Here is a 24,727-nt window from a genome sequence, read left to right on the forward strand (position 1 = left end):
GTTGATGGTGGTGGCGCGATCTTTCCAACACCGCCTGGCGGTGGAGGTAAAATACCAGACGATGGTTTAGTTTTGCCAGTGCGAGCAGTGCCCTCTGAACCATCTTTTTTCTATAACACGAAATGAGAAAAATATTTTAGCACCTACCAAACGCGTATTAAAGTTTCAAACACCTACTGTTATTCTCATATTAATTTTAATGGTTTCGCCTTCTTTGAAACCCAAATCAAGCTGCTGCTTAGGCTCTGTTTTTTCTTTTTCAATTTGTTCTTGGTTTTTCACCCACTTAAAGTGATCCTGCAGCGCTACATTTAAGTCGAATGAATCCGAACGATCACCAAAACCTAGACCCAAAAAAGCAGAGCGACCTAAAAAGCACGAAACCAAATGGTAGTCATTAAGGTGAGCTTGTTGTAACTTGAATTACTGCAAGCTAGTTACCGTTATCATCCTGTACACGTATTACGAAATATCGCGAACTGTCCGAAACCGCTTCTATTGCAACACCTGGATATGTATCAATTGGGCAATTGGCAAAAAGCGCTCCTGTTGCTTTATCCTCCAGTTTTAGGTTGCAAGCTGTACCTTTGGCCACTAAACGCATGCGACCAGTCCATGTGGGTTCGCCAAGATTCCAATCTGCAGCTCTGTTATTGAATGATCAGAGTAGTTAAAAGTTGAAGTCTTGAGATGGAGTTTTGCTAACAACAAAATCATGTATGCACAGTAGACCACGTCAAAAAAACAAAAAAAATCCTGCAATGCGACCGGAATAAGACTAAAATTTTAGCATTTGGTATAGCAATGATTCTCCATGAATCTCACCTCCAAATAGGACAAGGGATTAAAAAAGGATTATTTGGGAATTTAAATAATCTGAGCCTGTAAAATACTTAAATGGCATGTAATCAATGTATTCTTAAAGTTTCGAGCGCTTTCATTGATCCTAGAAAATTATATTGACCTCAAAAAGCAAGAACTCATTTTCTTATATGTAATTCCTACGGTAAAACTAAAGGCTCGCGGCGGCACATCTTACAATTGTCCTGGAGAGATGAGATCCATGGAGGATCATTACTATACCAAATGCTAAAATTTGAGTCCTATTCCTGTCACATTGCAGGATTTTTTTTACGTGTTTTAATGTACATATACATATTTTAACGAAACAGTTAAAAAATTTCGCTGGGAATTTAATTTTAAGTGATAGATAAGCATTATTTTATAAAAGTTGGTAATAAAAAAATTTGCGAAGTTGGCCAATTAATGATTTGCCGCTGAAAAATCAATTGCAATTGAACTTGAAAGTTTAACCTTGTACGAGGGAAATTGCACCAAAGGACAAGCAATTATGTTTTCGTAATGACCACCTCAAGGAAGTTATTTGCCCAATTCGTTGTGATTGGTTTTGCCATACTGCCGTTGACGTGGTCCATTGCTGATAATTACAATTTTCAACTTTACTTTTGATTCTTTGTCTTTCCTGCTGGCAGTGGCAATGAAAAACAAAAAAAAAATAATAGCAGGCAAGAAAATGGGGAACGAACAATTTTTCCACGAACACACTTTTCACGCTGGAGCACCGAGGAAATTGCTTACCTGTAACCTCTGTTGCTAGCGCGTGGTGGGATTTTATAAATAAATACTTCTGGCTTAACAATCAAAACACTTTCGTACTCCATTTTAACAGAAATAAACACTCAAATTTCGTCTAAATTACTATCAAAGCAGATTTTTCTGATTTTCACTTTTTAGTTACTCCCCCTTTTAGTTCGGCTTTCGTTTAGAGATGGAAAAGTCGACACCGAATCAAGTCAAAAATGAACTTTTTGCTAAAAAAAAACTCGACTTTTCGGAATCGAGTTTAGACAAGCGTCCGGACTCTGCTCCGATCGGAGTAGCTTTAGTGCGATTTCTTTTTAAGTTTAAAATGAAGTCGTACTCCGCTAACCTAAAATATGCTCCGATTTGTACTAACAAAAAGTCAGAAATTTATACGCCAACAGACAGTTTACTATTTTTTTTTTAGAACATAAAGTTATTGATGGAAAGTTTGTTTTGAGTACTAGCTAGAGATTGAGCTCATCGATTGATGAATTGAAAACCTACCTGTAATATACATATACGCTTATATACATATGCTAATAGTGCGTTAGTATAGAAAAAAATTGATGAACTGAAAAGGTACCTAAAGATGTAAAAAATTTTCCTAATACTATTTAATAAAAAATGTGAATCTGCTCCGAAAATTTCTCTGCTTTCAGTAATAGCCGAATTGTGTAGCTGAAAATATGATAAAAATATAACAAGGTAAAACCATTGGGAGGCAGTTTGACGTTTGCCAGCATTATAATTTAAAAATTTAAAACTCAATCTCACATACACATTCTCATTTTCAATCTCAACAATAATTGCCAACAATTGGTGAACAATTTAATTTTTTTATTTTCAATTTTATATTATTTTAAAATGCTTGCAATCATGGCCGACGAATTGAGATAATGAATTTACCTTTTTATCTTGGCTGAAAGCATTCAGTAATAGCTGAAAGCATGAAAGCGCGGAACACCTGAAGAGCGTATTGTGGAGTTGTACTAGGGATCATTTAATTTATCGCCTACAGCAATCGTCACTTTTCAACACTGGCTTGTAGAAATTTATTTGTTGACATTCGCACTTTTCACGTGAATTTTGTAAACACATACAATATCTTTGCTTTTGCTTATATATACTTGATATAATTTTGTAAAAATGTCTCCGGGAAGCTTTGTGAACTCTGACAGTGATTTGGAAAGTGTTATCTCTTTTAAAAATGCACCTAAGCCACGCCGTAGTAGCACTGGACCAAAATATTTTTGCAGCATAGAGTGTTGTGGCCAAAGTTTCAAACGGCTGGATCATCTAGATCGACATGAATTCCATCACACCGGAATAGTAAGTCTTGCTCACCAACAAGAAGGCTATTGTTGCTAACTATATATGTTGTTTTAGAAAAAACATCATTGCCTTTATGACGGTTGCGATAAGGTCTACTCGATATTGACGCACTTGAAGCGTCATCTGCGTACAACGCATGAACGTGTTGTGCCGCCTACGAAGAATGTATCTTGTCAAGTACCTGGTTGTTTGAAAATGTTCCAGACTGAGACCAATATGCTTCGCCATATACGAGAGGTACACGAAAATCCAAAAATCTATACATGCGGATTTTGTTCAGAAAAGTTCACACAAAAATTAAAATTGCGGAGGCATGAGATTCAAAAACACACGGAAAAATATCCTTACACGTAAGATAAACACACACTTAGTATGGCAGAACTTAAAATTGATTATTTCTTTTTAGTTGCAAGAAGTGCTCAAGAGGGTTTTACCAGCAATGGCAACATGACCGGCATGCCCCCGTTTGTAAAGTATACATTTGTTCAAACTGTAACACAAAGTTCGATAAATGGACGCTGTATCTGAAGCATTGCAAAGAAAAGCAACATGGGCGCAAATATTACCGGTGCGAGCATTGTGAGCGTGTGTATAACAGACCGAGTGAATTGCGGAAGCACATAGGTGCAAAGCATGTTGATGAAGAGCAAAAAATGATTTTTAAATGCCAAACCTGTGATCTTAGCTATGCTTACGAACGAAATCTGAGACAACACATGCGTATTGCCCACGATGGCAAACGATTTGATTGCAGCGTTGAAGGATGTGAACGTGTTTTCAGTAGTGGACAAAACTTGGCCAAGCATTTAAAACGCGTGCACCACGGACCAGCAACAGAAGATACAAGTAAAATAACAGAAAAAACTAAAAAGCTTCCAGGGAAGCGAAAAAAACGAAAGGATGCTGGTCAATCAATTATTTCGAATCTTGCAAAATTTAGTGGTATAGCGGTTAACAAAACACTGGACAAACTACTAAGAGAACGAGAAGACGATGCCTTAAAAATTGCTGGGAACGTTTTAATGGAACAACAAAGTGAGAGTGAAGATAGCGAATTTGACGTACCGCTTGCAAAACTCGCACGGGCGTATAAACCCGAAAGCACAATTATTTCAATAGATGGTTTAGAAACTTTAATATCTGAAATCTTAGCCGACGCCTAATATTTTACAAGATTAATTTTTAGTTAAATTTTTAATCAATTTCAATATTTTATATTAAACGCACTGTATTGCATCTCTTAAACAACATTTGATAAACCTAAACTTTTTAAAGAGAGTTGATGACTTTGCGGCTGCGCATTTGTTCAATCCATTTATCGAATTGTTGTTCGGGTGTTTGGGGTGCGGGTAGGTAATAGTCTTTTGGTGGTTCGCCTTCCTCTAGTCGTACGAAATAGTGGCAATGTTTATATTGTACGATGCCCTGACGTCCACGCGCATGACGTCGCATGCCACGAAAATAACGCCCTCTGCCCACAAAAGATTCAGCTGTAGAAAGCAAATACATAAATCGATTTCTTTGAAATAGCTTCGAAAAAAAAGCTATTACTTACCAATCCATAAATTACTTTTATATTCAACATTATGCTGGCGCACAGCCATTTCCTGTGCCTCAAGTATCACTTCTTTAACGTGTGTGGCGCCCTTTTTCAGCACGAAGCTCAGCTGCTTTACAGCCTCATCAACCGACATGCCACGTACAAACGAAGCGATATACCACATCTTATCCGGACTGTATTTAATGTTGGTACGCAAATGACAAATGTACTGTGATATGACGGAGGAGGGGTAAATATAAATGGTCAAATTACTAATATTAACTATAATCCAAATCATAAATAACTTACCGCTTTTCGTGGCTCCTCGTCAGGCTTTTGCGGCGGATGAATGGTCTTATTATATTCTAGCCATTTGCGGGGTCCATGATTAGCCTTATTCCATTTGGAGTTTAGTGCATCCGAGGTATGTACGCTATTACTTGCCGGCACTAGCACTTTAAGTGAATTTTGTAACAAGTTCCGTTGTGTAAGGCTAAACTGTGCAAATCGTCGCACCAATGAGCTCATTGTCTTTGATTTTATTAATATTTTATTTAATTTGGAAATAAAAATATCGTAATCAAAAATCACTACATAACCCAAAAAGAATTTATTATGGAGCCCAAATGACAGTTGTGGTCAGCTGTTTTTAAACGTCAACCTGAATTCGCCTTGGCCAGTGCTGTAAATGAATACAAAAAATACAAGGTGCGTTTTATTTAAATTATAAAAACTTTTGCCACGACTAGATATAAGGGCTGTTCAGGATGTTGTGGAAATGGTCTTGGATTTGCAGTTGGAAATGAATTTGCAAATTTTATGCTTGCTGCCATGGCAACCGTGTGCATTTTATTGTTGTGAATTTATAAACGCAACGAATATGCAAATGCAAGAGAATATATACAAGATCCTGAATAGCCCAATAGATCTAGGCAATTGCAGTTCCAGTATCGCCATGGACAGTGTCGATCACCGCTTGTGCCTGGTTATTGTGGTTTGGCCGATGACCTCTCACGAGGAACTGCTTCGATAACAAGATTTTATGAACTTTCACTGTCAGCATCTGACTTTCGCCCCGGAGATATGCTCGGCCGACGCTTGATGGCAGAACAATGGATTCGATTGAGAACGTCCCGCCACTTCTGCAGAAATAAAATCTTGGCTATATTTTCAGCTGGTGTGGTTGGGATGCTGAGCTTATAATCCAGCAGATGTTGAACTCAGCTTTATATGAGCTCGATTGTGAGGGAAGGAATCAATAAACTGCATTGTGCAGTATGAAGCCGGTGTTGAAGTTGGGGCCAAGAGGGCGTTCTATTAGGAACCTAGCGTTTGCTGAGCTGAACCGAGACACCTCCGCGTCCTTCCCATATAGTCAAAGGCGCTCCCTCTTCCATTTTCATGGTGAGACCGACTCAAGAGTGTCTTTCCTCTCTAACACATCTTTTTACCCTAAATAATATCTCTGCCTGAGAAAACATCAGACTCGATTGAGAGAAAGGCTAAGAGCCTTTTCCCACTAGCTTTGAGCACACACTGATTGAGCCCAAGCGCTTGATTTCCCCTTTGCTAGCAGCGCAGATGTTCACCTGCCTTGACGACGTCACGCAATTGATCAGCAAATCCACTTCTTACTTAATGAGAGCTTCCTTTGTCTGGAAAACTCTAGAGTAATGTGAACGCCTAAACTTTATTTTAATGGAGCGTTCCCTTCAAAAAACCTCTTTAAAGACCTTTCCGCCAAGCTTCCATCCACCCTTGCAGGGGCCTCTTCCAATTCCTGTTACACGTCAACTCATACCTTAAATTGATGTGAGTGAAAAAAAAACTCAGTGATGCCAGCATAGCCAATCATTATTAACAAGGATAAAAGCGAAACCGCAAAGAACACTAGATTGTCCAAATCCTTAGTCATTTAAGCAATCTAAGTGAGAATATTGTACCCGCTCTTGCGTTCTGAACAGAGATCTCAAATTTTAACAATAACCTGCCTTGTAGCAAAAAAAAGCCAATTATGGGTTTTTCGCCCTCAGCCTTTCCAACAGGTCGTATACAACTCCAATCCAAATAATGGTGGCGTTAATCTACTCGCGTACACACACATATGTACCCTTAATTAAGTTGGCTTTGACCCCAATCGCATCTAAGCATCTGACGTTTGCTGCTCGATGTCGAGAAAAGTACTCACAGTGAAGACCTTACACATAAATATGTATGTATAGGAAGGATTCCTTCATCGACTTCACCTTCGCGTGTCGCGCCATTTCGATAGATCTCTTTTTAATGTAGACATGTTCGATCTGCACTACAAACCAGGCTGGCCCTGATGGTGTACCAACGCACAACGCAACTAGCGTAGATTTGATCAGATTACACAATGCGGTGCCGCAATCCTCCACTCCAAACCACTCCGGTGTTTTTTTCTGAAGCTGGGTAGCATTGAATATTGGCCATCGAGTAGAAGATTTGGCGACTGCTTGCTTTTCATTGGGTCGTATTCAGAAAGAAAAGCATATGGATATCCTTGCAAAATAGGAAGGAAATCCTCCTGCCTGTATTCATAAAAATTTACAGCAGAAGCTTATACTTCTACTCATATACAAGTAAATAAATGAGTATGCGTAAACTTTACCTCTTACTTTGAATAAAAAGCATATACAAACATACTTAAAAAAATGTGAAAAGTAGACTTATCTTGGTAGTGAACGGTTGTGTCGACCGATTCTCGGCGCTATGGCAGTTGTGGTCCATGTGAGGGATGCTAAACATTACAAGCCCCTGTTTGAAGGGAGAAAAATCTAAGTATGTTTGCGATATCTCTCCAAATCGGGTCATAGGGCATGCACAGCAACTTCGCGCCATCTGGTTTGGTTTCTGGCAATCACTTTGATTTCCTTCCAGCTTAACCCGAGTTGCTTCGCTTGCCGTACGATTATTCTTTTCTATGTTTCACGCGATCTGCAAAAGAGCTAATAACAGTAGTTTTCTAATTAGAGAATAGGGGGACTATCGAGGTCTTCCAAAGGCATTGCACCGTGCACGGATTGTGCGGTAAAGAACGATTTTCCTGTGGCAAAGCTTTGCAATCCGTGCACCGTTCTAGGGCTTTGTAAGACTTCGAGAGATTTGGATTATTTGGAGATAAATTTTACGAATTGGCTTATGAAAAAATCTACATAATTTTTTTTTATAATTTTTCTCTCTCTTGAAGAGCGTGTGCGATATGCACTTATGTACAACAAGCTTTTTAAGAATGAAGAACAACGTTTTCATATCTACAGCACGTTCATCGCATGAAATCGGAAGTTGTACCAAAAATATTGAAATTGATTGTTAGGAAAAAGCAACAAATTGTAATCGGTAGAAGTTATAGCTGATATTTCGGAGATCATCACATCTCCCATCAGACTTTTTCTTTAAAGCATAAAATTTTACTTCCACCGTATACTTGGGAGGATATCCTTCTAACGGCACAATATTCCTCTCCCTTCATCCCTCAAATATTTCCAGAGAACATGACTCCTCGCAAACACGCGTCTATATCTAGGGGATTAATGACTCTCTCCAATGCTATTGAAGAAGGCTCGCATAAGGATATAGACAAAGCCAAAGATAATGGTAATGACTGGAATAAAAACTAACGCAAAGACGCAAGTTTATGGGAACAACAAAGACAAATATAAAAATTCAGACAAAGATTTAGATTGAGATTAAGGAGAAGATGAAGATAAAGATGACAATTTATGATAAAGATAAATAATGAGATTACGAATAAGAATAAGATTAAGATGAAATAAAGATGAAGTTTGAGACTAAATAAGATTAAGATGAAGACAAATATAAAGCGATTAGATCAGTGACTCCTAACGTGGTCCAAATGTCAGGGGTCTACGTTAGCTTAAAAAAATGAACCCCACAAGTTGTTGTAGGTAAGGCTTTACCCAAAGTGTATTAAATAAGGTGTGATTGACAACTCACGTCGGCTCTCTTTTAAGATACTATTATGCCAAAAACTATAAACAAACAATTCAAAATTCATAAATTTTTTTTCCAATTTGACTCTATAGGATGGTTCTTCTGAGAGCAATGTCAAATTCAGTCACACATTGTTAAATACATTTTGGCTTTACCTTCAATGTAGGCAGAAAATACACTGATCAAACAAATTATGGGACCAAAAAAATGTGAATTTTTTGGAGATTTTCAACTGGTTGTATTTCGGAAAAAATGGTCATTTTGAGCTTTGAGATTCTTGGCTACAAATCCTTAGCAGCTAAGGTTCTCATGCATTCCTAACAGATAGTGCGAAAAAAATTGTCGCAAATTTTTTGCCTTTTTTTGGTCTACGGCAGATAGCTTTTTTGCTTTAATTAGCTTTTTTTAAAACGTCCCTAATTTTTTTTTATTAGTGTATTTTAACACAGAGTTCGCTAAAATTCCTCACTGCGGAATGAAATTTCCAACTTCGTCCTCACTACAACTCAATTCAAGAGTAATCAATTTTGAATTCTTTTGAGAGTTAAAAAAGAAAGAGCGCTTTTCAACTAAATTTCAGTTTCTTCGCCTCAACATTTAATTTTCATCGTCAGATCTAATTTTAAGTTTTGGGAATATGGTTGATAAAAAATAATAGTTATTTTCGTTTATTTATTTTATTATATATTGGTTATTATTTTTTTAAAATAATTTTTAACCGTTAAAATGGAGACTGCGATTTTCTGGCCGTTCTAAATACTTTATGACTTAAAAAGTTAAATCTGAAAATACATAACTGTTATGGTATGATAGAAAAAATAAAAATCACTGAATAACAATTAAATTTTAGCGAATAAAAATCAAAAATTACGATCGAAAATTGATCGGAAAAATAGAAATCAAAATTTGACGGTTAAATTATGATTTTTATGTTTATGTTGTATAACCTTTACGGTCCATCCATAGAGTGCAAAGTATTGAATAGAGTCAGCTAACCGTAAAATTTGTATATTTTTTAAATGCATGTTTCAATAAGAAAAAAAACACGTGCAGGAATATTCGTCTAAAACTTCGTTGATTAAATGCAGCTTCCTTTTGACATTCTGTAACAAACGAATGCCGCATCTCTATAATAATACACTTTACAAATACAGCGTTGCATTCCTGTCAAAAATGGCGAACAAAGTCAAGTAAAGGAAAATCGGTAGTGACATAACAGTAACATATCCTCAAAGCAACGCTGCTTCCGCGTATTGTGTAAGACAGAAGCGGAAAGTGATTGCTTATAGGGAAAAATCGAAATCTGAACTTGCAACTTAAGAAAATTAGTAAAACTCGTTAGTTGTGCGAGCATTAACGACAAAAATTTCAAGCCAGCTAATTGGTACAAAGTAAAGTCAAGCCACAAAATTGAAAGTGAAGTAAATAGCTAACGCTGTATACATACACATATGTATGTACTACTAGAAAAAATTTGCTCGCCACCCACGCATAAAGCTAAAGAAGCGACAGCCTGCAACCTGACTTTGTCAACGTGTTAGCGAAAAAATCGATATTCCTTAAATATTTACGTAAATTATAAATAAAACGCAAAAGATGTGGAGAGTGCAGGGCAAAGTGAAGTTTTAGCACAAAGCCAACGAAAAACAAACTTTAAGCAATTTGCCATTATTTTATGTGAAATTATAGTTTGATAGTGTTGTGGTGAAGGGCAATTGTGCGAAAATCATCGTAGCTACCAAGCGCTTCTACATACTCGTACATAGTACATAAGTACTTACTTAATTGAGGCTTTGCTCTGTGTTTTCTTTTTGGGAGCGCTAAGTTACAATGGCGGATGCTGTGAGCGCGATTGATGCATCGAAGGACATGCAAGACTGTAGTGAAAGGCCAGCTGAAGTTTGCCGAAGCGATAGTGGTGGTGGTGTCATCTTGCGTAACACAAAGCAATTGACAGCATTGCCGCTGGCTCAGCAGGCCAACAACGAACAATCGAATGATGAGCAGCTGGTAAGTAATGCGATTTTTGAGAAGGGAAGGGTAGGGAAGGGAAGGGGGTGGTATGAAAATAACACTGTTATGGATTGGTGTAGGTATGTGTGTATACCCAGTGCTTTAAAATAGCTTGTTGTGTTTACATATGTTTAGTTAGTTTTATTATTTACACATTTATTTTTATGGTGGGTTTCGAGTTGGTAACATTTTGTTCATTGAAAGGCTGTGAAGTTGAGTGCGAATGCGAATACGATTACGAGTACGAATATATAGCAAATTATCAAATTTAGCAATATCCCAAAGCGGCAATATAATTAAAGTGCTGTTTTAAACTTTTGTTTCGAATATTCCATTTTGTTCCTGGTAACTCTTGATTAACCTTCCGCCAATTTACGGTTGGGGAAGGGTTTTAATAACAAAATGCTTCAAAGAAAAAAGTACATTTCGAGCCTTAACCGCCAAAATAGCATGCGAAATTCTTTTTTAAATTTCTTTTTAATGCAGAAATATTGCTAGGGCATCTAGATGCACATATGCATAAAAAAATTACAAAAAAATGTCGCTTACGTTATTTTGGTGGTTAGCGTTTAATGTTTTGTCACAGTTTTAGGTGTTTTTTTTTTTAATAAAAAAAATGCTTATTTGAAATGTGATGAATTTTTCAACAATACTTATGTATGCACGCACATAATACTTCATACTTGAAATAGTCACTGTTACAGAAGAAATCCCATCTAGGTGCAGTTTTATATCATGTTTCGAAAACTCCATTTCGTCCCTAATTATCAAATTTGTTTCGAAAATTCCATTTCGTTTCTGGCACTTTTCCCAACATCTTCCATCCGATTCGGATTGCTAAATAAAATTGCGGAGCCGTCGTGCATGATAGCAAGGCATATTTGGCCTGGGTGGGGATAAACGTAGATCTCGCCCTCTCATCCGCTTGGCGCTTCCACTGCTCCGACATGTAATTGGAGTTCTCTCGGGCATTTTCTTTGCCACTGTCCTGCATTGCCGAGGGCTCTACTTTTCTTTTAACCCTCTGCTACTGACGTGACCGAAATTTCCCTATTTTACTGACGTGTATTCACCAATCTTCCAGATAAAAATATATACATATGTTAGATATTAATTAATCAACTTTTTTTAAATTTAAGCTGGAACTCCTATCAATATTTTAAATACTTATTAATGAAATAGTCATAAAAATAATAAAAATAAACTTCAGAGCGACAAATTGGTTTCACTTCTAAGCTTAGAGGAGGGACGTAATGAGTCTCTAATATGGCATCACAATGAGCCCATGGTGGACTAAGTGCGGTGTGAATAAAATCCTATTTCTGTAAATTGTCTTTTTTCTACGTAAATTCCTTTTAAGTAATCAATTTGCAAGCTTCACCACACAATTGCGTTTGACACGCAATGATAGATCTGCAATTTTTTTACCTGTTCATATTTAATGACCAGCCATTTTTATTGTACGTTTCATTTGCTATTTTCGTGCCTTTCGTACTAAATACCCCTCTTCCTTGAATATAGCTATGTTCGTTCTTTTTTGCAAGTAGCCTGAATTTAAAATTCTATTTAAGTACATTTGTATGTATGTATGTATGTATGTAGGTATGATGAAATGAATGTTTAAGCGGTATACACTGATGAGCGCAGCTCTGCTTTTAAATATTATCGCCACTGCTGAGTTGCCATGAGATGCTTTTGAGTAATTTATTACTTTCTATTGATTTTCAATGTTGGTTTTTTCCGATTTTATTTGCGTGGCCGTCATGCTTTTTTCTTCCACGTACTCGCCATTCTGTGGAGGGGTATGCATGGCGTATGAGTGACATTCACAATATGTAGCTTGTAGCCACATTTATCAAGCACAATTTAACTTGTTCTTCTTCCTCTTCTACTTCCGATTATGATTTTACTTTTTTGCTTGCTTTCCTCGCTGCACCGGCTACAGTATTGCGCAGCAAGCAGCAGTAAGCCAACAACAGACATTACCGCCGCCGCAGCTACGTCAACAGTCACAGGTATGTCTTCGCTGCCATCGACGCCTACTACCACGTCGTCAGCAGTTGTCGTGCACTTCTTTGCCAGCTTCCATCGGATTTGTGTGGTGACTGCTCTGCTTCCATTGGTGACGCTGTTCACCTGCTTCGTCACCGCATACGTCTTCCAATATGATGATGTGCACGAAACACATTGCCGTGTAAGTCAAGTAGTATCAAGTGTCCTCTTGTGTGACATACATATGTACATTAATAGTGTATGTACATATGTATGTATGCAGGTAACTGGGGCACTTGTCAGCTAATGATTTTTCAATTGCCATACCTTTGATTTTTTGATTTCCACTTTTAGGTCTACAACATTGTACCATCGATAAGTGCCATTACCGGCGTCAGTCCACAACGCTACTTTTGGCGCCTGAGTATTGCCTTACACATTGGCCCACGTTTCCCCATCGCATTTGTGTATAAGAATTTCTATCGCAGCATGTTGGGCAATTTGCAGCAACGTCAGCCGCACCTGGTGCCGAAGGCTGACCTATTGATTAGCTTAATTTTAATTTTGAACATCATCGAAATTTCATCGTTGGGCGGCGTCACATACATTTCGAATAGAGAGAATTATCGTAAGTAATAATAAATTATCGCAAATTGCTGGTTATGTTCGATTAGTTGTAGACAAATTGATTGTTAATTTGTTTGGAACTCGTTGAAGAACTCGATTCCGCGATGGTCGGCTATTCGTTTTTCAAAATCTTGAGAGTTGAAAGTTTTATACTTTGTTTGGGAACTTTCAATTAGACCTACAGTACTATCCCTTAATATAAGTATTTTGGAACGAATTGTTGAAAACACTACTGCAGCGGGAATTTACCAGGCTTTAGGCCACAATGATAAGGTCTGGAAGGTGGCCAGATGCGAACCGCGTACCGTTTCATAGTTGGGTGGCACATAGGTCATCAACTCCGTAGTCATCGACTTAAGATTTGGCTCCTGCCTGGAGGAGGATCATAATACAGAGCACTTTCACTGTTTTTGTTCGGATTACGCTTGATTAAGAGGATTTCTCAGTCAAGGAGCCGAAGAATGTTGAGGAGGAGTCGAGTGCAAAATATCGCCTTTGAACGCAATCTTACTAGGTTTTAAGCACAATGAGCATTTATGGTCCAAATTGTTGGCCTGCTGAAATCCAATCAAAACCAAAAATTTTATTCAGGAAAACTTCAACAATCAAAGAAAGGCTAATTGTCAATTGAAAGTTTGAAACTGATTGCGGCAAAACGGGACACACTTGGACTGGAAGCACTAGACATTTGTGATCCCAGCTTTTTAAAAACTGGTCAGTTTGAAAAGAAGCTCATCTATTCGTCCTCCAAGCAGCTGTACTTATGTGGATTTTGTTGTGATATTAAGCACAGCAATCAGAATTATGAGTTGAGGCTTCGTGATACTAGGGAGATATATTGGGGATCCACCTCAGCCTGAAAACTTTGCCGTTGCGCATGCCCTGGGTTCTGCCAGCTCATCTATCCAAGGGTAGTCCACATGTGGGCAAAAGTACTTCCACTCTCTCTCGCCACGGTGTAACCGGCTCGAGAGTGGCTTTCTTGGTCAGTTCGTCCGCCACACGGCATCTTGCTAAGTTATTCACGTTAAAATCACTTTATTTTGTATAAATTAAGATAGGAATACGAAATCTCTAAATAACCAAACGATATGATTTATACAAACGCTTTCATTCTCTTCTAGCAATTCACGAGAAAATCTTCATCACATTCATGGTTTGTTCACTCTGCTACATGTTGGCTACGATCAAACTGCATGGAATGCTCTTTGAAGAAGAAAGCCAACTTTTGCCCGTACAACGTGAGTCAATAAAATGGAAGAAAATACTATTCGCCATCTCTATTGTGAGTACCGTTGGTTTGCTCTTTTTCTTTGCCAAGCATCGTTTCTACTGTCACGATTTAGGTAAGTTAGAGAGAGAAAGAGAGATCTACAGTGTTGCCAGATTAAAAAAAACTTTAAATTTGCGGGAAACGCTGCGTCTATCTTAAAACTTAATTTACAAAAAAAAAACGAAAGGAAAACTTATAAGCTTGTCTAAAAAACTGTAATTTACAGTTAAAACCGCGAATCTGGCAACATTGAGTAGCTACTAATTGTTGACTTTATTAATTTTTCTATTTTTTTCTCAATTCGTATAGCCTTCAGTTGGTTCGCTTTCTTCGAGTATGTGATCGCCATTGCGAATATGCTTTTCCACTTTACAATCATTTGGGACTTTCCATCGCAATTTATGCTAATCGTGCAAGGACCAAAAAATCGAATTGAAGAAGTCTTCAAGCGAGCGAGTGGCAAATGGGAGTAAGCCACTGATATTTACGAATAGTACTTATGTACATACATACATATATAAATCTGTACATAGATTTGTGCATAAATTGTGTGTCATATTATAAATAATAGTTGTGAATTTCTGATGAGTAGTAAGCTATGGACAGGTACATACATATTTAGATTAGGTTTTTGGTGCGAAAAATCAATTCGATTTGATTGTGTGTGAAGAAAGACGTTTGAGTAACCTCGAAGCGCGCTTCCATTGAGAATTCTCATCACTTCGATACTTAATTATGGTTTATTAAATTTTTATTGTTTTTGAAAATTACGCGACATACATCAGTATGTTTGTATGTATGTATTGTAGTGTGAAGGTAAAAGTCTCCTAAAAGCAGTTTGCAAAAAGTCATAGTTAAATCCATTTTAAAAACTATAAATAGTACGAGTATTTTAAACTACAAATATTTAAGTAGCTAAGTTTTTTAATTTTTAAAATAAGTTTTAAGGCAATAGTTTTATTTCCTACTTAAATATACTTACTAGCATAGATTTGAAATACTAGTTTTGTGAAAGTTTTAAATTAACGCAACGACACAAATTTTAATTGCACTTATAAAAATAGTTCAAACGCTCACTAATTTGGCATACATACAGACAAATAAAAGAACAGATATCTCAATCACGACTTAAGTATTAAATATATGTATTTAAATATGCTTATAAGAAATTTTTAAGTACACAGAACATAAATTCCTTGGCTAATCAGTAAGTTTGTTTTAAAAGTTGATTAAAATTAAGTTAAAAAAATTTTCTGTGTAACTAAATAATACTGGCACGCTATAAGATGCTTCTGGATTTATGTATAGGTTTTTAAACTTTTATAAGTAACACAGTGGAACGCTAGTGTTTATGTGTCGAAGTCAAACGCCAAGAAAAATTTCGAAATTTCGTAAAGTTCATCCTTACATCTTCTTTGGCGCTTGTCGATCACGCAAACAGTGTCACCGATCTCTCGTAGAATACTTACTTAAGTAGTTCTCGTAGTGATAACGCCGTGGTATTAAAAAGGATTATTTTTTTTTGGTAAATAAGGACGAAAAAATGTTATCCTTGCATGTTTGCAGTGTTAATGTTGAAAAAAAAATATATATTTGTTAATGACTGATATACACCTGACTATATACTCAAATTTCGTTTCCTCTAACTTTATTAGCTTAAAAAATTAAATTAATGTACCTCTTCGTACTTGTGACCCAAATTTTTTTTTATTCCACAGAGTTTTGTCGTTCATTTGTTATCCGTACTTGATTTATACACTGCACTGAATTAAAAAAAAAATATTTTTTTTTTAATTAATCAAATCCTTGAAATTTCAAAGCCCTTTTAAAAAAAAATGTCCGACGTCAGAGAAAAGGCCAAAAACGCAGCGTTACTATATTTGGCCCATAGTTCTGTGAGTATATTCATTGTTTCACGTGTTTGAAAGTTTTTTGGTTTTCGTTGCACGATGTAATAGTAAGAAGTAATTTTCGTTTGTCTCAAGAAGGCTCTAATTTTCATATAATGATCGAAGTAAGAGCAGTTGGTAATATTTATTTTTCGTTTAATTTCTAGGCTGATCGCTTTCTCTACCCCGGCATAGATGTGCGCGTTCGCGTGTGTAGGGCCATGTGTAGGGCTTGAACGGTACTAACCTGCACTGAGAAAAGAGAGAGAGAGAGAGTTTAGTTACGCCAACGAAATTCATTTCTCAGTGTGATTTCAATGAGCCACTTAAGTGTAGTGACATACTCCAACGTCCAAAAAAGCCTTCCTGAGGTCTTCCTATTTTAAAACGCCGCACTATATCTATATCGTGGTATAGCTGATACAGCATATCGTTCCATCTTTCTTTCGAAAACTAGAAAACCATACACCAGCACGGGCATTATGGTGATTTTAGAGCAGTGTCCGCCAAACACTTTCCTGGGAAACGAACTATATTCGGCCTTTCACATGTACACAATCGGCTTCTTACACGTACACAATCCGAACGTCAACAGAAAGAGTAGCATAGACACAAATTTTATTTAGTTGCATGCAAACAATAGGCGAAGTAGGTTGATGACGCATTTCCGTGCATTACCACCAACACATTCTCATTTTTTATTTCATAACTAATACATTCTCATTTTAAGACTTCTCTTTTTGGCGGACACTGTTTTAAAGTGTCACTTATAGAGTTGTACGACGAAAAAGGACTTTACTTCTCCATTGCCTACTCAGTGCAAAGTAGCTCTGGTTGGCAAGAAGAGAATACTATTACAGATAAATTTAAGTTTAAATTAATTCTTCTTGGTTAAGTAAAATGTGTTTTCAAAGAAAAACTATATAATATAATATTTTCAAGAGAATTTACTTAGTTTAAGAAAACTTTCCGCACTTTTCGGCCAACAACCATTGACAGAGAGAGACATTGACATATATGATTCCAATTCCAAAGTTCCGAGGTTAATAAGTCTATCTTGGGTCCTAGTAGAACGCAAAAAAGTCACTGGGCCTGCACACATTGGGCTTTTCAGAACAATTCGCCCTCAGGTAGTCCCTAGTGTTACCAGTTCTAGTCCCTCATAATTGCCCTGCCAATGGTTTCAACTGTAATTTTTAACATTGACGTGTCATTGAAAAACGACCGGTCCACCACTCACCGTAAGATAGGCCTATTGTGATTAATTGCTCTTTATTAGCTGATTTTGGCCTATTCGATTTATATTTGGAAATTTTTTCGTTTGAATACGATTTCGTGAAAATAATTTCCGCAAACAAATGTTATTGGGAAATTAGTTTATTTTAACAAAATTAAAAGAAAACCTATTATTATATTCTCTAAAAATCGTAACCAATGATATTCGCGCATCAAAATTCAATGCCTAAATTTATAAATAATTTTAAGCACTTTTTGCAAATTACTCTTACTTCTATAGAAACTTTTTGCTAAACTTATTATAAAATCTTTCTACTAATTTTGTCGATAAAAAAAAAAACGTTTCTACTCGCTGTAACACGACAGCCACGTTTATAATTTGTCTAAACTATTGATATTTTTGCAGTACAACTTTCTAGCAACTCAAATATGAAATTAATCAACATATAGCTACAATTATAATTAGCAAAAAATATAAAATATAAAAATTAATAAAAAAAATATTCAATAAACCAAACTACTGTACACATAAAAAGTTAAACAATTAATAAATAAACTCCGACACAATAGAAAATACAAAATTTGAAAATCGAAAATAAATACAAGTGACAAATTAAAATTAAAAAACAAACACAATAATCGACATATCGTACAAGGTCTGCAAACGAATAAAAAACATAGACAATAGGTGTACGTAGCAAAAGGAAATCATAAAAAAATAATAATAAGTAAATCACAAACACAAACTAAGTAGAAATCGTAATGATTAGCAACAGTTTAGAAAAATGTGAGACATTTTAGAAGTACATCAATACAGAAGCGGCAGTATTTTATGAATATTAAAAGAGATATGTATGTATATACTGGCTCTCAGCTTATTTCGACCAGCACTTATTGAAATTCGTAAGCACAAATAAAAGCTAAATTAAAAAACATATTAACTTTACTTTCGTGCCTCAACTTTTGTGGAAAAAATCGGTAAAACGGGCAAAATTGCTCTCAGAGAAAGAGAAAAAACAAAAAGTACGGGAACGCTTTTCGGTTAAAAACTAGTAGCCAAAGCTGTTTTTTATCATTTGGCGATTTGCAAAATTATATTGAAATATATAGGCAAATTAACAAAAATTTTTATAAAACTTAATATTCCTTCGCTACGATATTTTTAATAAAATAAGATAAAAACGTTTGCTGTGTGCTTTACTTTTTATTTACTCAACTTTCAATTTGCTTTGAGAGCATAGAAAAGCTGCTGATGGTTTGACACTATCAGATTTTACCAGCAAAAATTCTTCGGCTAAAATCCTGCAACTTTTGGCAAAGAGAGCATCTCATTTACTCGCTTATTTGTCCTCTCATTTATCAGAGAACCGAGAACGGGAACACTTTCTGGTAAATTCTGACAAATATTTGCCAACTTCAGTCGAGTTGGGGAAGAACATGATTTAAATGGCAGATTGGCACACAAAAAATCGTTAAAAATCAGAAGTGGGGCTTAAAATTTGCCAGGTAGTACTGAGTTCAAAACAAGGTTTTGAACTTGAAACTTACTTAGACTGCGCTTAAATAATTTAGAAATCTTTTTAAATTTAATTTCTATTGGTGGCTAAAAGTTTTAATAGGTGCTGGTTGATATCAGCCACTGTAGCTTTATTTTTATTTGAAAGGGGTTGCTCTTAATTTTTAGCTGAATGCAAAGTATTTTCATAATTAGAGTTTTTTTTATTCTATTTAAACTGAACTTTTACTAAAATAACACCGTTCGGCAGTCGGTTGCGGAATTGATAAAACCAAGTTTTTCTGAAAGATTGGATTGTATATAGAAAAGTGAATTCTCAGTTTTCCCAGGTTGGCGATTTTGAGCGGTTTTTTTTTAAATTGATGTTGGTGGTCGCACAGCAGCATTTAAAACAACTAAAATTAATTTAGATGCATATATTTATACCATCAAAAGGCCTTTCTGGGGGGTTTCAGGTACGAAGAATTTGAATCTGCAAATAATTTTTACGACAAAGACCGCTGGGTGAGCTTTGGTAAAAAAAAACACATTATTGAGAAACATTGTTTCAATTTTTCCTTCATGTTTCTTCCACTTTTTTTACATCAAAACGCACCCTATCGGCTGTTTTTGGTAAAAATAAATTGCAAATTCAGAGTTATCGGAGCCCAAACCCCCAGATACTGCTTTGCGACCAACAGCTTTAAAGCAAAAAAAATAAAAAATTGATTGAACTCACCAACCTGGCAGAACTGGCAAATTACTTTTATTTATGTGCAATCGAGACAGAAAAAACGGAAAATGTCGTACAGTGTAATTTATGTTTAAATTTTTTTTCAGAGATTTCTGAGAGCTTTATTTTGTCTTAGAATTTCGCGAGGATTAGTAAAAAGGGAAAACGGGTTTTTCGTAGTTCAGAAAACACTTAAAATGTACACTGAAACATTTATGTAAACTAAATTAAACCCTAATTATACGTATTAGAAAACAATGCTGAATTAGAATGAAAGTGAAAACACATTTCGCGGACAATTAAAATTAATGAAAAGATAATAATGGAACAATTTATTAAGATTATAGAATAAAATCTTAAAAATAAATGCACTAAAGAGAGCTAAATTTAAAACAAAAAATTGTTAAATACATAAACAAATTTAAAAAAAAAAAATGAAGCGCTTTAACAATGCTTTAACGTTTGGTTCTATTCCTTAACATTTAGTTATTTAATAAATGCAAACAAGTTTATGTTCCTTAATTAATAAATACATAAATATTTATGCCGTTTGTTATTTAAAATTTTATGTATGTATATACAATGAGTATAAGAAACAATATATATAGTTCAATTGCTGATATTTATTACTCAACTACTTATTTAGTATATTACGTAAAATATAGGATGCACATAAGGGTTAATAAAACACACTGAAGAGCGATAAGCAAAAATAATTGCAAAATTGTAGCAAAATTTTGTTTGCATTGTATAGAAAATATGTATGTACATATTTTTGTTGTATAAAAAATGTCGCCAGTGAATATATAAATACATACATACATACATATGTATTATACAAAAAATAGTAATAATGATATTGAAAGACACTTTGTTAAAGCGAATATTTTCCCCACTTCCTAAAAAAAAAAATAAAAAATAAAAAACTATAATCAATGCAATTTTCTCCCATTCAATTCAATAAAATATTGTATTATTAAAAAACTAAAAAAAAAAAACAACATTATGTTTTATTTAAATACAGTGAAAGCTGCCAGACCAAACCAAATTGAGCATGTTGTGATGGATAATAAAACTTGTGGCTTTGCTACTTCCTAAAAAAAAATGCTCTGCTTCTTAAAATAATGAAAACTGTGATTTCCGGAGAAAAAAGGGTTTTTCTTTGAGGCACGTCTTTAAGTCATCCGATTTAAACAAATTTTTCGCATGGCACATTTTTATGGCCAAAGGAACCTTTCTAGGGGGAGCCTTGCGTTGTAGGACAAAGTTGCGAAATAAGACTCTGCCTAATGTACATACATACATACATATTATTTGCTCATGTATGTATGCCTTGCTGTCAATACCCCAATGCTTTGTATCCGGTCACGCTCTACATCGAACTAGCTTTTTGTTATACATACTTACTTACTAAGTTCGCAATTTTTCTTTTTAACTCCTAACACACGCATACTCTTATATATATGTATGTGCATATGTACATATGTGTATATGCTTTAAAGTATAGGATCACCTACATATACCCTGCAGGGACAGCTACTAAGTAGTTGTGAACTAGAATGCTACCAAGTTGCGGTTTAGCCAAGCGTCAGCGACTGGGATTTTCAACATGGTGGTGTCCTAAGAAATGTGATTTGACTGGCTGTGCATCAGCATCTACCAGTAGAAATAGTAGTAGCATCATAACGGTTGACGGGACTGTCTGCCAATTCATCCTCCGCGAAAGGAATAAGTATGTAATTTTGTTTGTCCAGCAGTTGCAATGGCCGACAGAGGAAAGCACCACCGAGCCGTTGATAAAGTAAGAGGGTTCAAGTCCTCGGGTAGGGATTTTTCATTACATTACATACAATTTTTCAATTTAGAGTTTTTGTTCCAATTTTTTAATTTTATGTTCAAAAAAATATTTTTTTATTTTTATGTTAAAAGTGTGCATTCAAAATTCACAGCTGGGTAACTACAACTACATACATACATATATGTAATCTGTCTACATTCGCGTCATCTCTGTAGAATGCTGATAAGTCGGTCTTGTTTGGTTCTTGCCTCGCCATTCTCGTTTTTCTTTCGATCTTGGCTTCCAATTAAATTATTCGAATCATCTGTGGAACTCTGTTTGTCTGTATGTATGTATACACATATGATGTATATTTATGTATGTTTGTACATACATACATAGATATATAGCATGGGATTGGTATATATGTATGTACATATTTTGCTGATTGTTACTCGCTTCTTTGCCGCCACGAAGCATCGACAGATCCATTGATGCTGCCGCGTCCACATGGTTCGCGATAACTTTGTTGAGGCCCCAAAAAGCCGCCACAGAAGCGATATGTTGCGTTGTGTTGTAGAGCGGTCCTAGCGCTTCGTTGACCTCTGCTGAGGCACTGACTGTGTTGTCTTTGTTATTTATTTATTTTTTTTTAATTTTTTTATTTCGTAATCTGCACATTTTTTTTGTTGGGGTTTTGTTTGGATTTTGCAAATGGTTCCCCTTCTTAGTTTCTGTGCTGAAATTCTCTGAATTGTTTAGCGTTTTCGTTTCGAAATTCCATTGCTCTTTTCTATACTTTAATGCATATTTGTTAAATTGAAAAGGGGTCTGCAAGCGGGATTGCGATCGGATTGAATTTGTTGTTTGCTCAGGAATTGCGTGCGTCTGGGTATGAGTAGGCAACTTTCAAATGAACATAAGGAAATATCTTAAATTTTTTTCGCAAAAGATTAATCTGAACATCGGTTATGTATGTATACATGTCCACAAATATATGTATGCATGTATGTATTTATGTACTTACCATGACTCACAGAAGGTTTTTGCATTGACTTTTTTACGACATTCAAAATTTGTTTGATGGTAAATTTTTTGTAAGTTTTTTTTATAAAAATCCTGCTACAACAAAAATCAAGTCGATCAACATTTAAAACTTTGGAGAAATTAAGGAAAATTTAAACCACTCGAGTATGCCGTTTTATAGCCCATTCAAATTTAGTACAATAAAGTGCAACTTTTAGGTTGCTAATAAATTATGTTGATTTTTGTTAATTTTTTTGTGACGGTGCTGATCATTTTCCTTCTTTGTTGCGAAATTACCCTAGTGTCGTTTAAGTGCTGCTAACGGGTCCCTGCAGACTAAGGGTCCATATATCCTAGAGATCTGTGCAGACGACACCTGTCATTGTTGCGACATGACAGCAGAAACCCCACTGTATATCATTTCGAGCAAGATGTCAATGTCGAGAAGAAAACTAACACACTCTCCACCGCCCCCGAAAGTGTTTGGTTTCATTAGCTCTGAGGTCACAATAGACCCAAGGTCTCAAATCCTCTATCAAATCTTTCTAGCCGAGTAAATTCAGTGTACAATCTTTGGCTTCGATCCCCATCTGGCATTATTTTGGATACATAGAGGGCCATCGAGGCATTGTTTGAGCGGTACTCAATGTTCAGCCTCCCTTTGAGTTTGGGACCCAGAACAACCATTGAATTTAGGTTTCGTAAAATTGGGTAATTTAATATTATTTGTAAAGAAAATCTGGTCCGGATTCACTCCAAGCGGACCATAATTTCGCTTAGGGGGTAGGAAGCGATATTGTACTTATTGTTCTGAAACCCTTAGCATTGTCTTGATGACGTTTTACAGCTTACGGCTGGTTTCTCCAACTCAACTTAACTTAGTTTAGCCAATTTTTTGGACTTAGTCAAGAATAAGCTGAATAAAAAGTAGGCTAACTTTTGGCTTAAGTCCAAAAAATGGCTTAACTAAGTTGAGTTGAGTTGTAGAAACCAGCACTTAGTGAATGGAGATTAACTTAGGCTTTGTGTAGCTCAGAATAAGAATGACCACCTCCCACTGACTACTGACCCATTATAATCCGTCCATACCCGGTGCTTTGAGGAGGGATTACACTAAAAATTGGAAATTTCATTATTATCTGTAGAGACAAGTAGGAAATGTGTGGTCAGGAGGATGTCCGATGGCTTCTCGCCCGACTCGGCCCATAATTTGTTATATGTTCAAAGAAAACTAAGCAGCGTAGGACACTCTTGCACGGCTTTAGGCTCTCTACCGTGGGACCAAAAGTTATGAGGTTACGTGGAGGACGAGTACATAATTGGCGGACCGGCAACAGTTTTTATGAAACTGAAATAATTTGTGGCCATTTTTGAGTTATTCAAAAGGCCAAAGAGCTCTCCAATTATTGGGCAGTTCATGAAGTCGTCAGCCAGGGTTGCTTACTGGCCACCCTGACTGGCTTCGTATCGCTTATCATTTCTCTCGTACTCTTATAAAGCGAATAAGGCCAAGCGGTGAGATAAAATATAAGCTATTTTATATTGCATGACTGTTGTCTAGGTTGAATAAAGACGATGTGTTTAAGCCTTTGCATGAACGAAACAATTCCTTTATATAAGTAAATATAGAGTTTACTCATCTCACAACATCCGATTTCATCCAAATTCCATCTGGGGAGAAATTCAAGTAAGAATGCAAACCATGATGGGCCATTCCTAACTTCCAGAATTTGGATAGAGCAACCTTCTCTATAGAAGGTCCGGACATTCTACGTAAAAAAAAAAATTGCCTGCTGAGGGACTTTTAGACTAAAGCCTTTTAAGATGTTGATCGGACCAGAGAATCAACGTTGATCGGGTTGTAGTGCACACATATAAGCACTCGATCATGGCTGCCATGTATTTCCGTAAATCGTGGTGCTTATTCCATAAGCAGGGGTCCTTAAAGATGAGATTAGATATCGTCCGCGTCGTCTGTGAAATCGTTTTAACCTGACTGAACCGAATAAGTCGGACTGGCGCCACCGAAGCTCCCCCCCTTTCTGCCGTGACCCAAGGCTTGACAAGACGGCTGCTCCCGTTGCAAAGAGTGCGAGAACAGGGACGCAAGCTTAGGGATTTAGAATGGTCGTGCAACCCTAATCTATTACCAAAATTAAAAGCAAGGAATGGATGGTTAATTGGCAAAGGGTTTCTACTCAAAGAGAAAAGAGG

The 24,727-nt window shown here is 36.1% G+C and overlaps 4 protein-coding genes across 5 annotated transcripts; 2 read left to right on the forward strand and 2 right to left on the reverse strand.

Moving 5' to 3' along the window:
* LOC118733200 (NECAP-like protein CG9132) lies at positions 1-1,792 on the reverse strand (the record flags this gene model as incomplete). Of its 2 annotated transcripts, none has more annotated exon segments than XM_036462502.1 (4): positions 1-110; positions 178-368; positions 442-647; positions 1,600-1,792. In XM_036462502.1, coding segments are annotated over 4 exon segments (590 nt in total), but the record flags the coding sequence as incomplete, so codon positions are not given.
* A 908-nt stretch (positions 1,793-2,700) lies between these two features.
* Positions 2,701-4,187, forward strand: LOC118733201 (zinc finger protein 678). Its single transcript, XM_036462504.1, has 3 exons — positions 2,701-2,934; positions 2,992-3,287; positions 3,344-4,187. Exons 1-3 carry the CDS (start codon positions 2,752-2,754, stop codon positions 4,098-4,100), a joined length of 1,236 nt encoding a protein of 411 aa, XP_036318397.1. The 5' UTR covers positions 2,701-2,751; the 3' UTR covers positions 4,101-4,187.
* Positions 4,120-5,107, reverse strand: LOC118733202 (39S ribosomal protein L22, mitochondrial). The gene is made up of 3 exons (XM_036462505.1): positions 4,787-5,107; positions 4,493-4,706; positions 4,120-4,427 (listed from the first exon to the last, which is right to left on the reverse strand). The coding sequence occupies exons 1-3, from the start codon at positions 5,003-5,005 to the stop codon at positions 4,207-4,209; spliced, it is 654 nt and encodes a 217-aa protein (XP_036318398.1). The 5' UTR covers positions 5,006-5,107; the 3' UTR covers positions 4,120-4,206.
* Positions 5,108-9,656: 4,549 nt separating this feature from the next.
* Positions 9,657-15,643, forward strand: LOC118733203 (post-GPI attachment to proteins factor 2-like). Its single transcript, XM_036462506.1, has 5 exons — positions 9,657-10,462; positions 12,411-12,659; positions 12,812-13,085; positions 14,209-14,430; positions 14,667-15,643. Exons 1-5 carry the CDS (start codon positions 10,283-10,285, stop codon positions 14,828-14,830), a joined length of 1,089 nt encoding a protein of 362 aa, XP_036318399.1. The 5' UTR covers positions 9,657-10,282; the 3' UTR covers positions 14,831-15,643.
* Positions 15,644-24,727: the final 9,084 nt, after the last annotated feature.

Source organism: Rhagoletis pomonella, unplaced genomic scaffold (genome assembly GCF_013731165.1).
Source record: "Rhagoletis pomonella isolate Grant_MI unplaced genomic scaffold, Rhpom_1.0 Rhpom_scaffold_00002, whole genome shotgun sequence".
Taxonomy (NCBI): Eukaryota; Metazoa; Arthropoda; class Insecta; order Diptera; family Tephritidae; genus Rhagoletis; species Rhagoletis pomonella.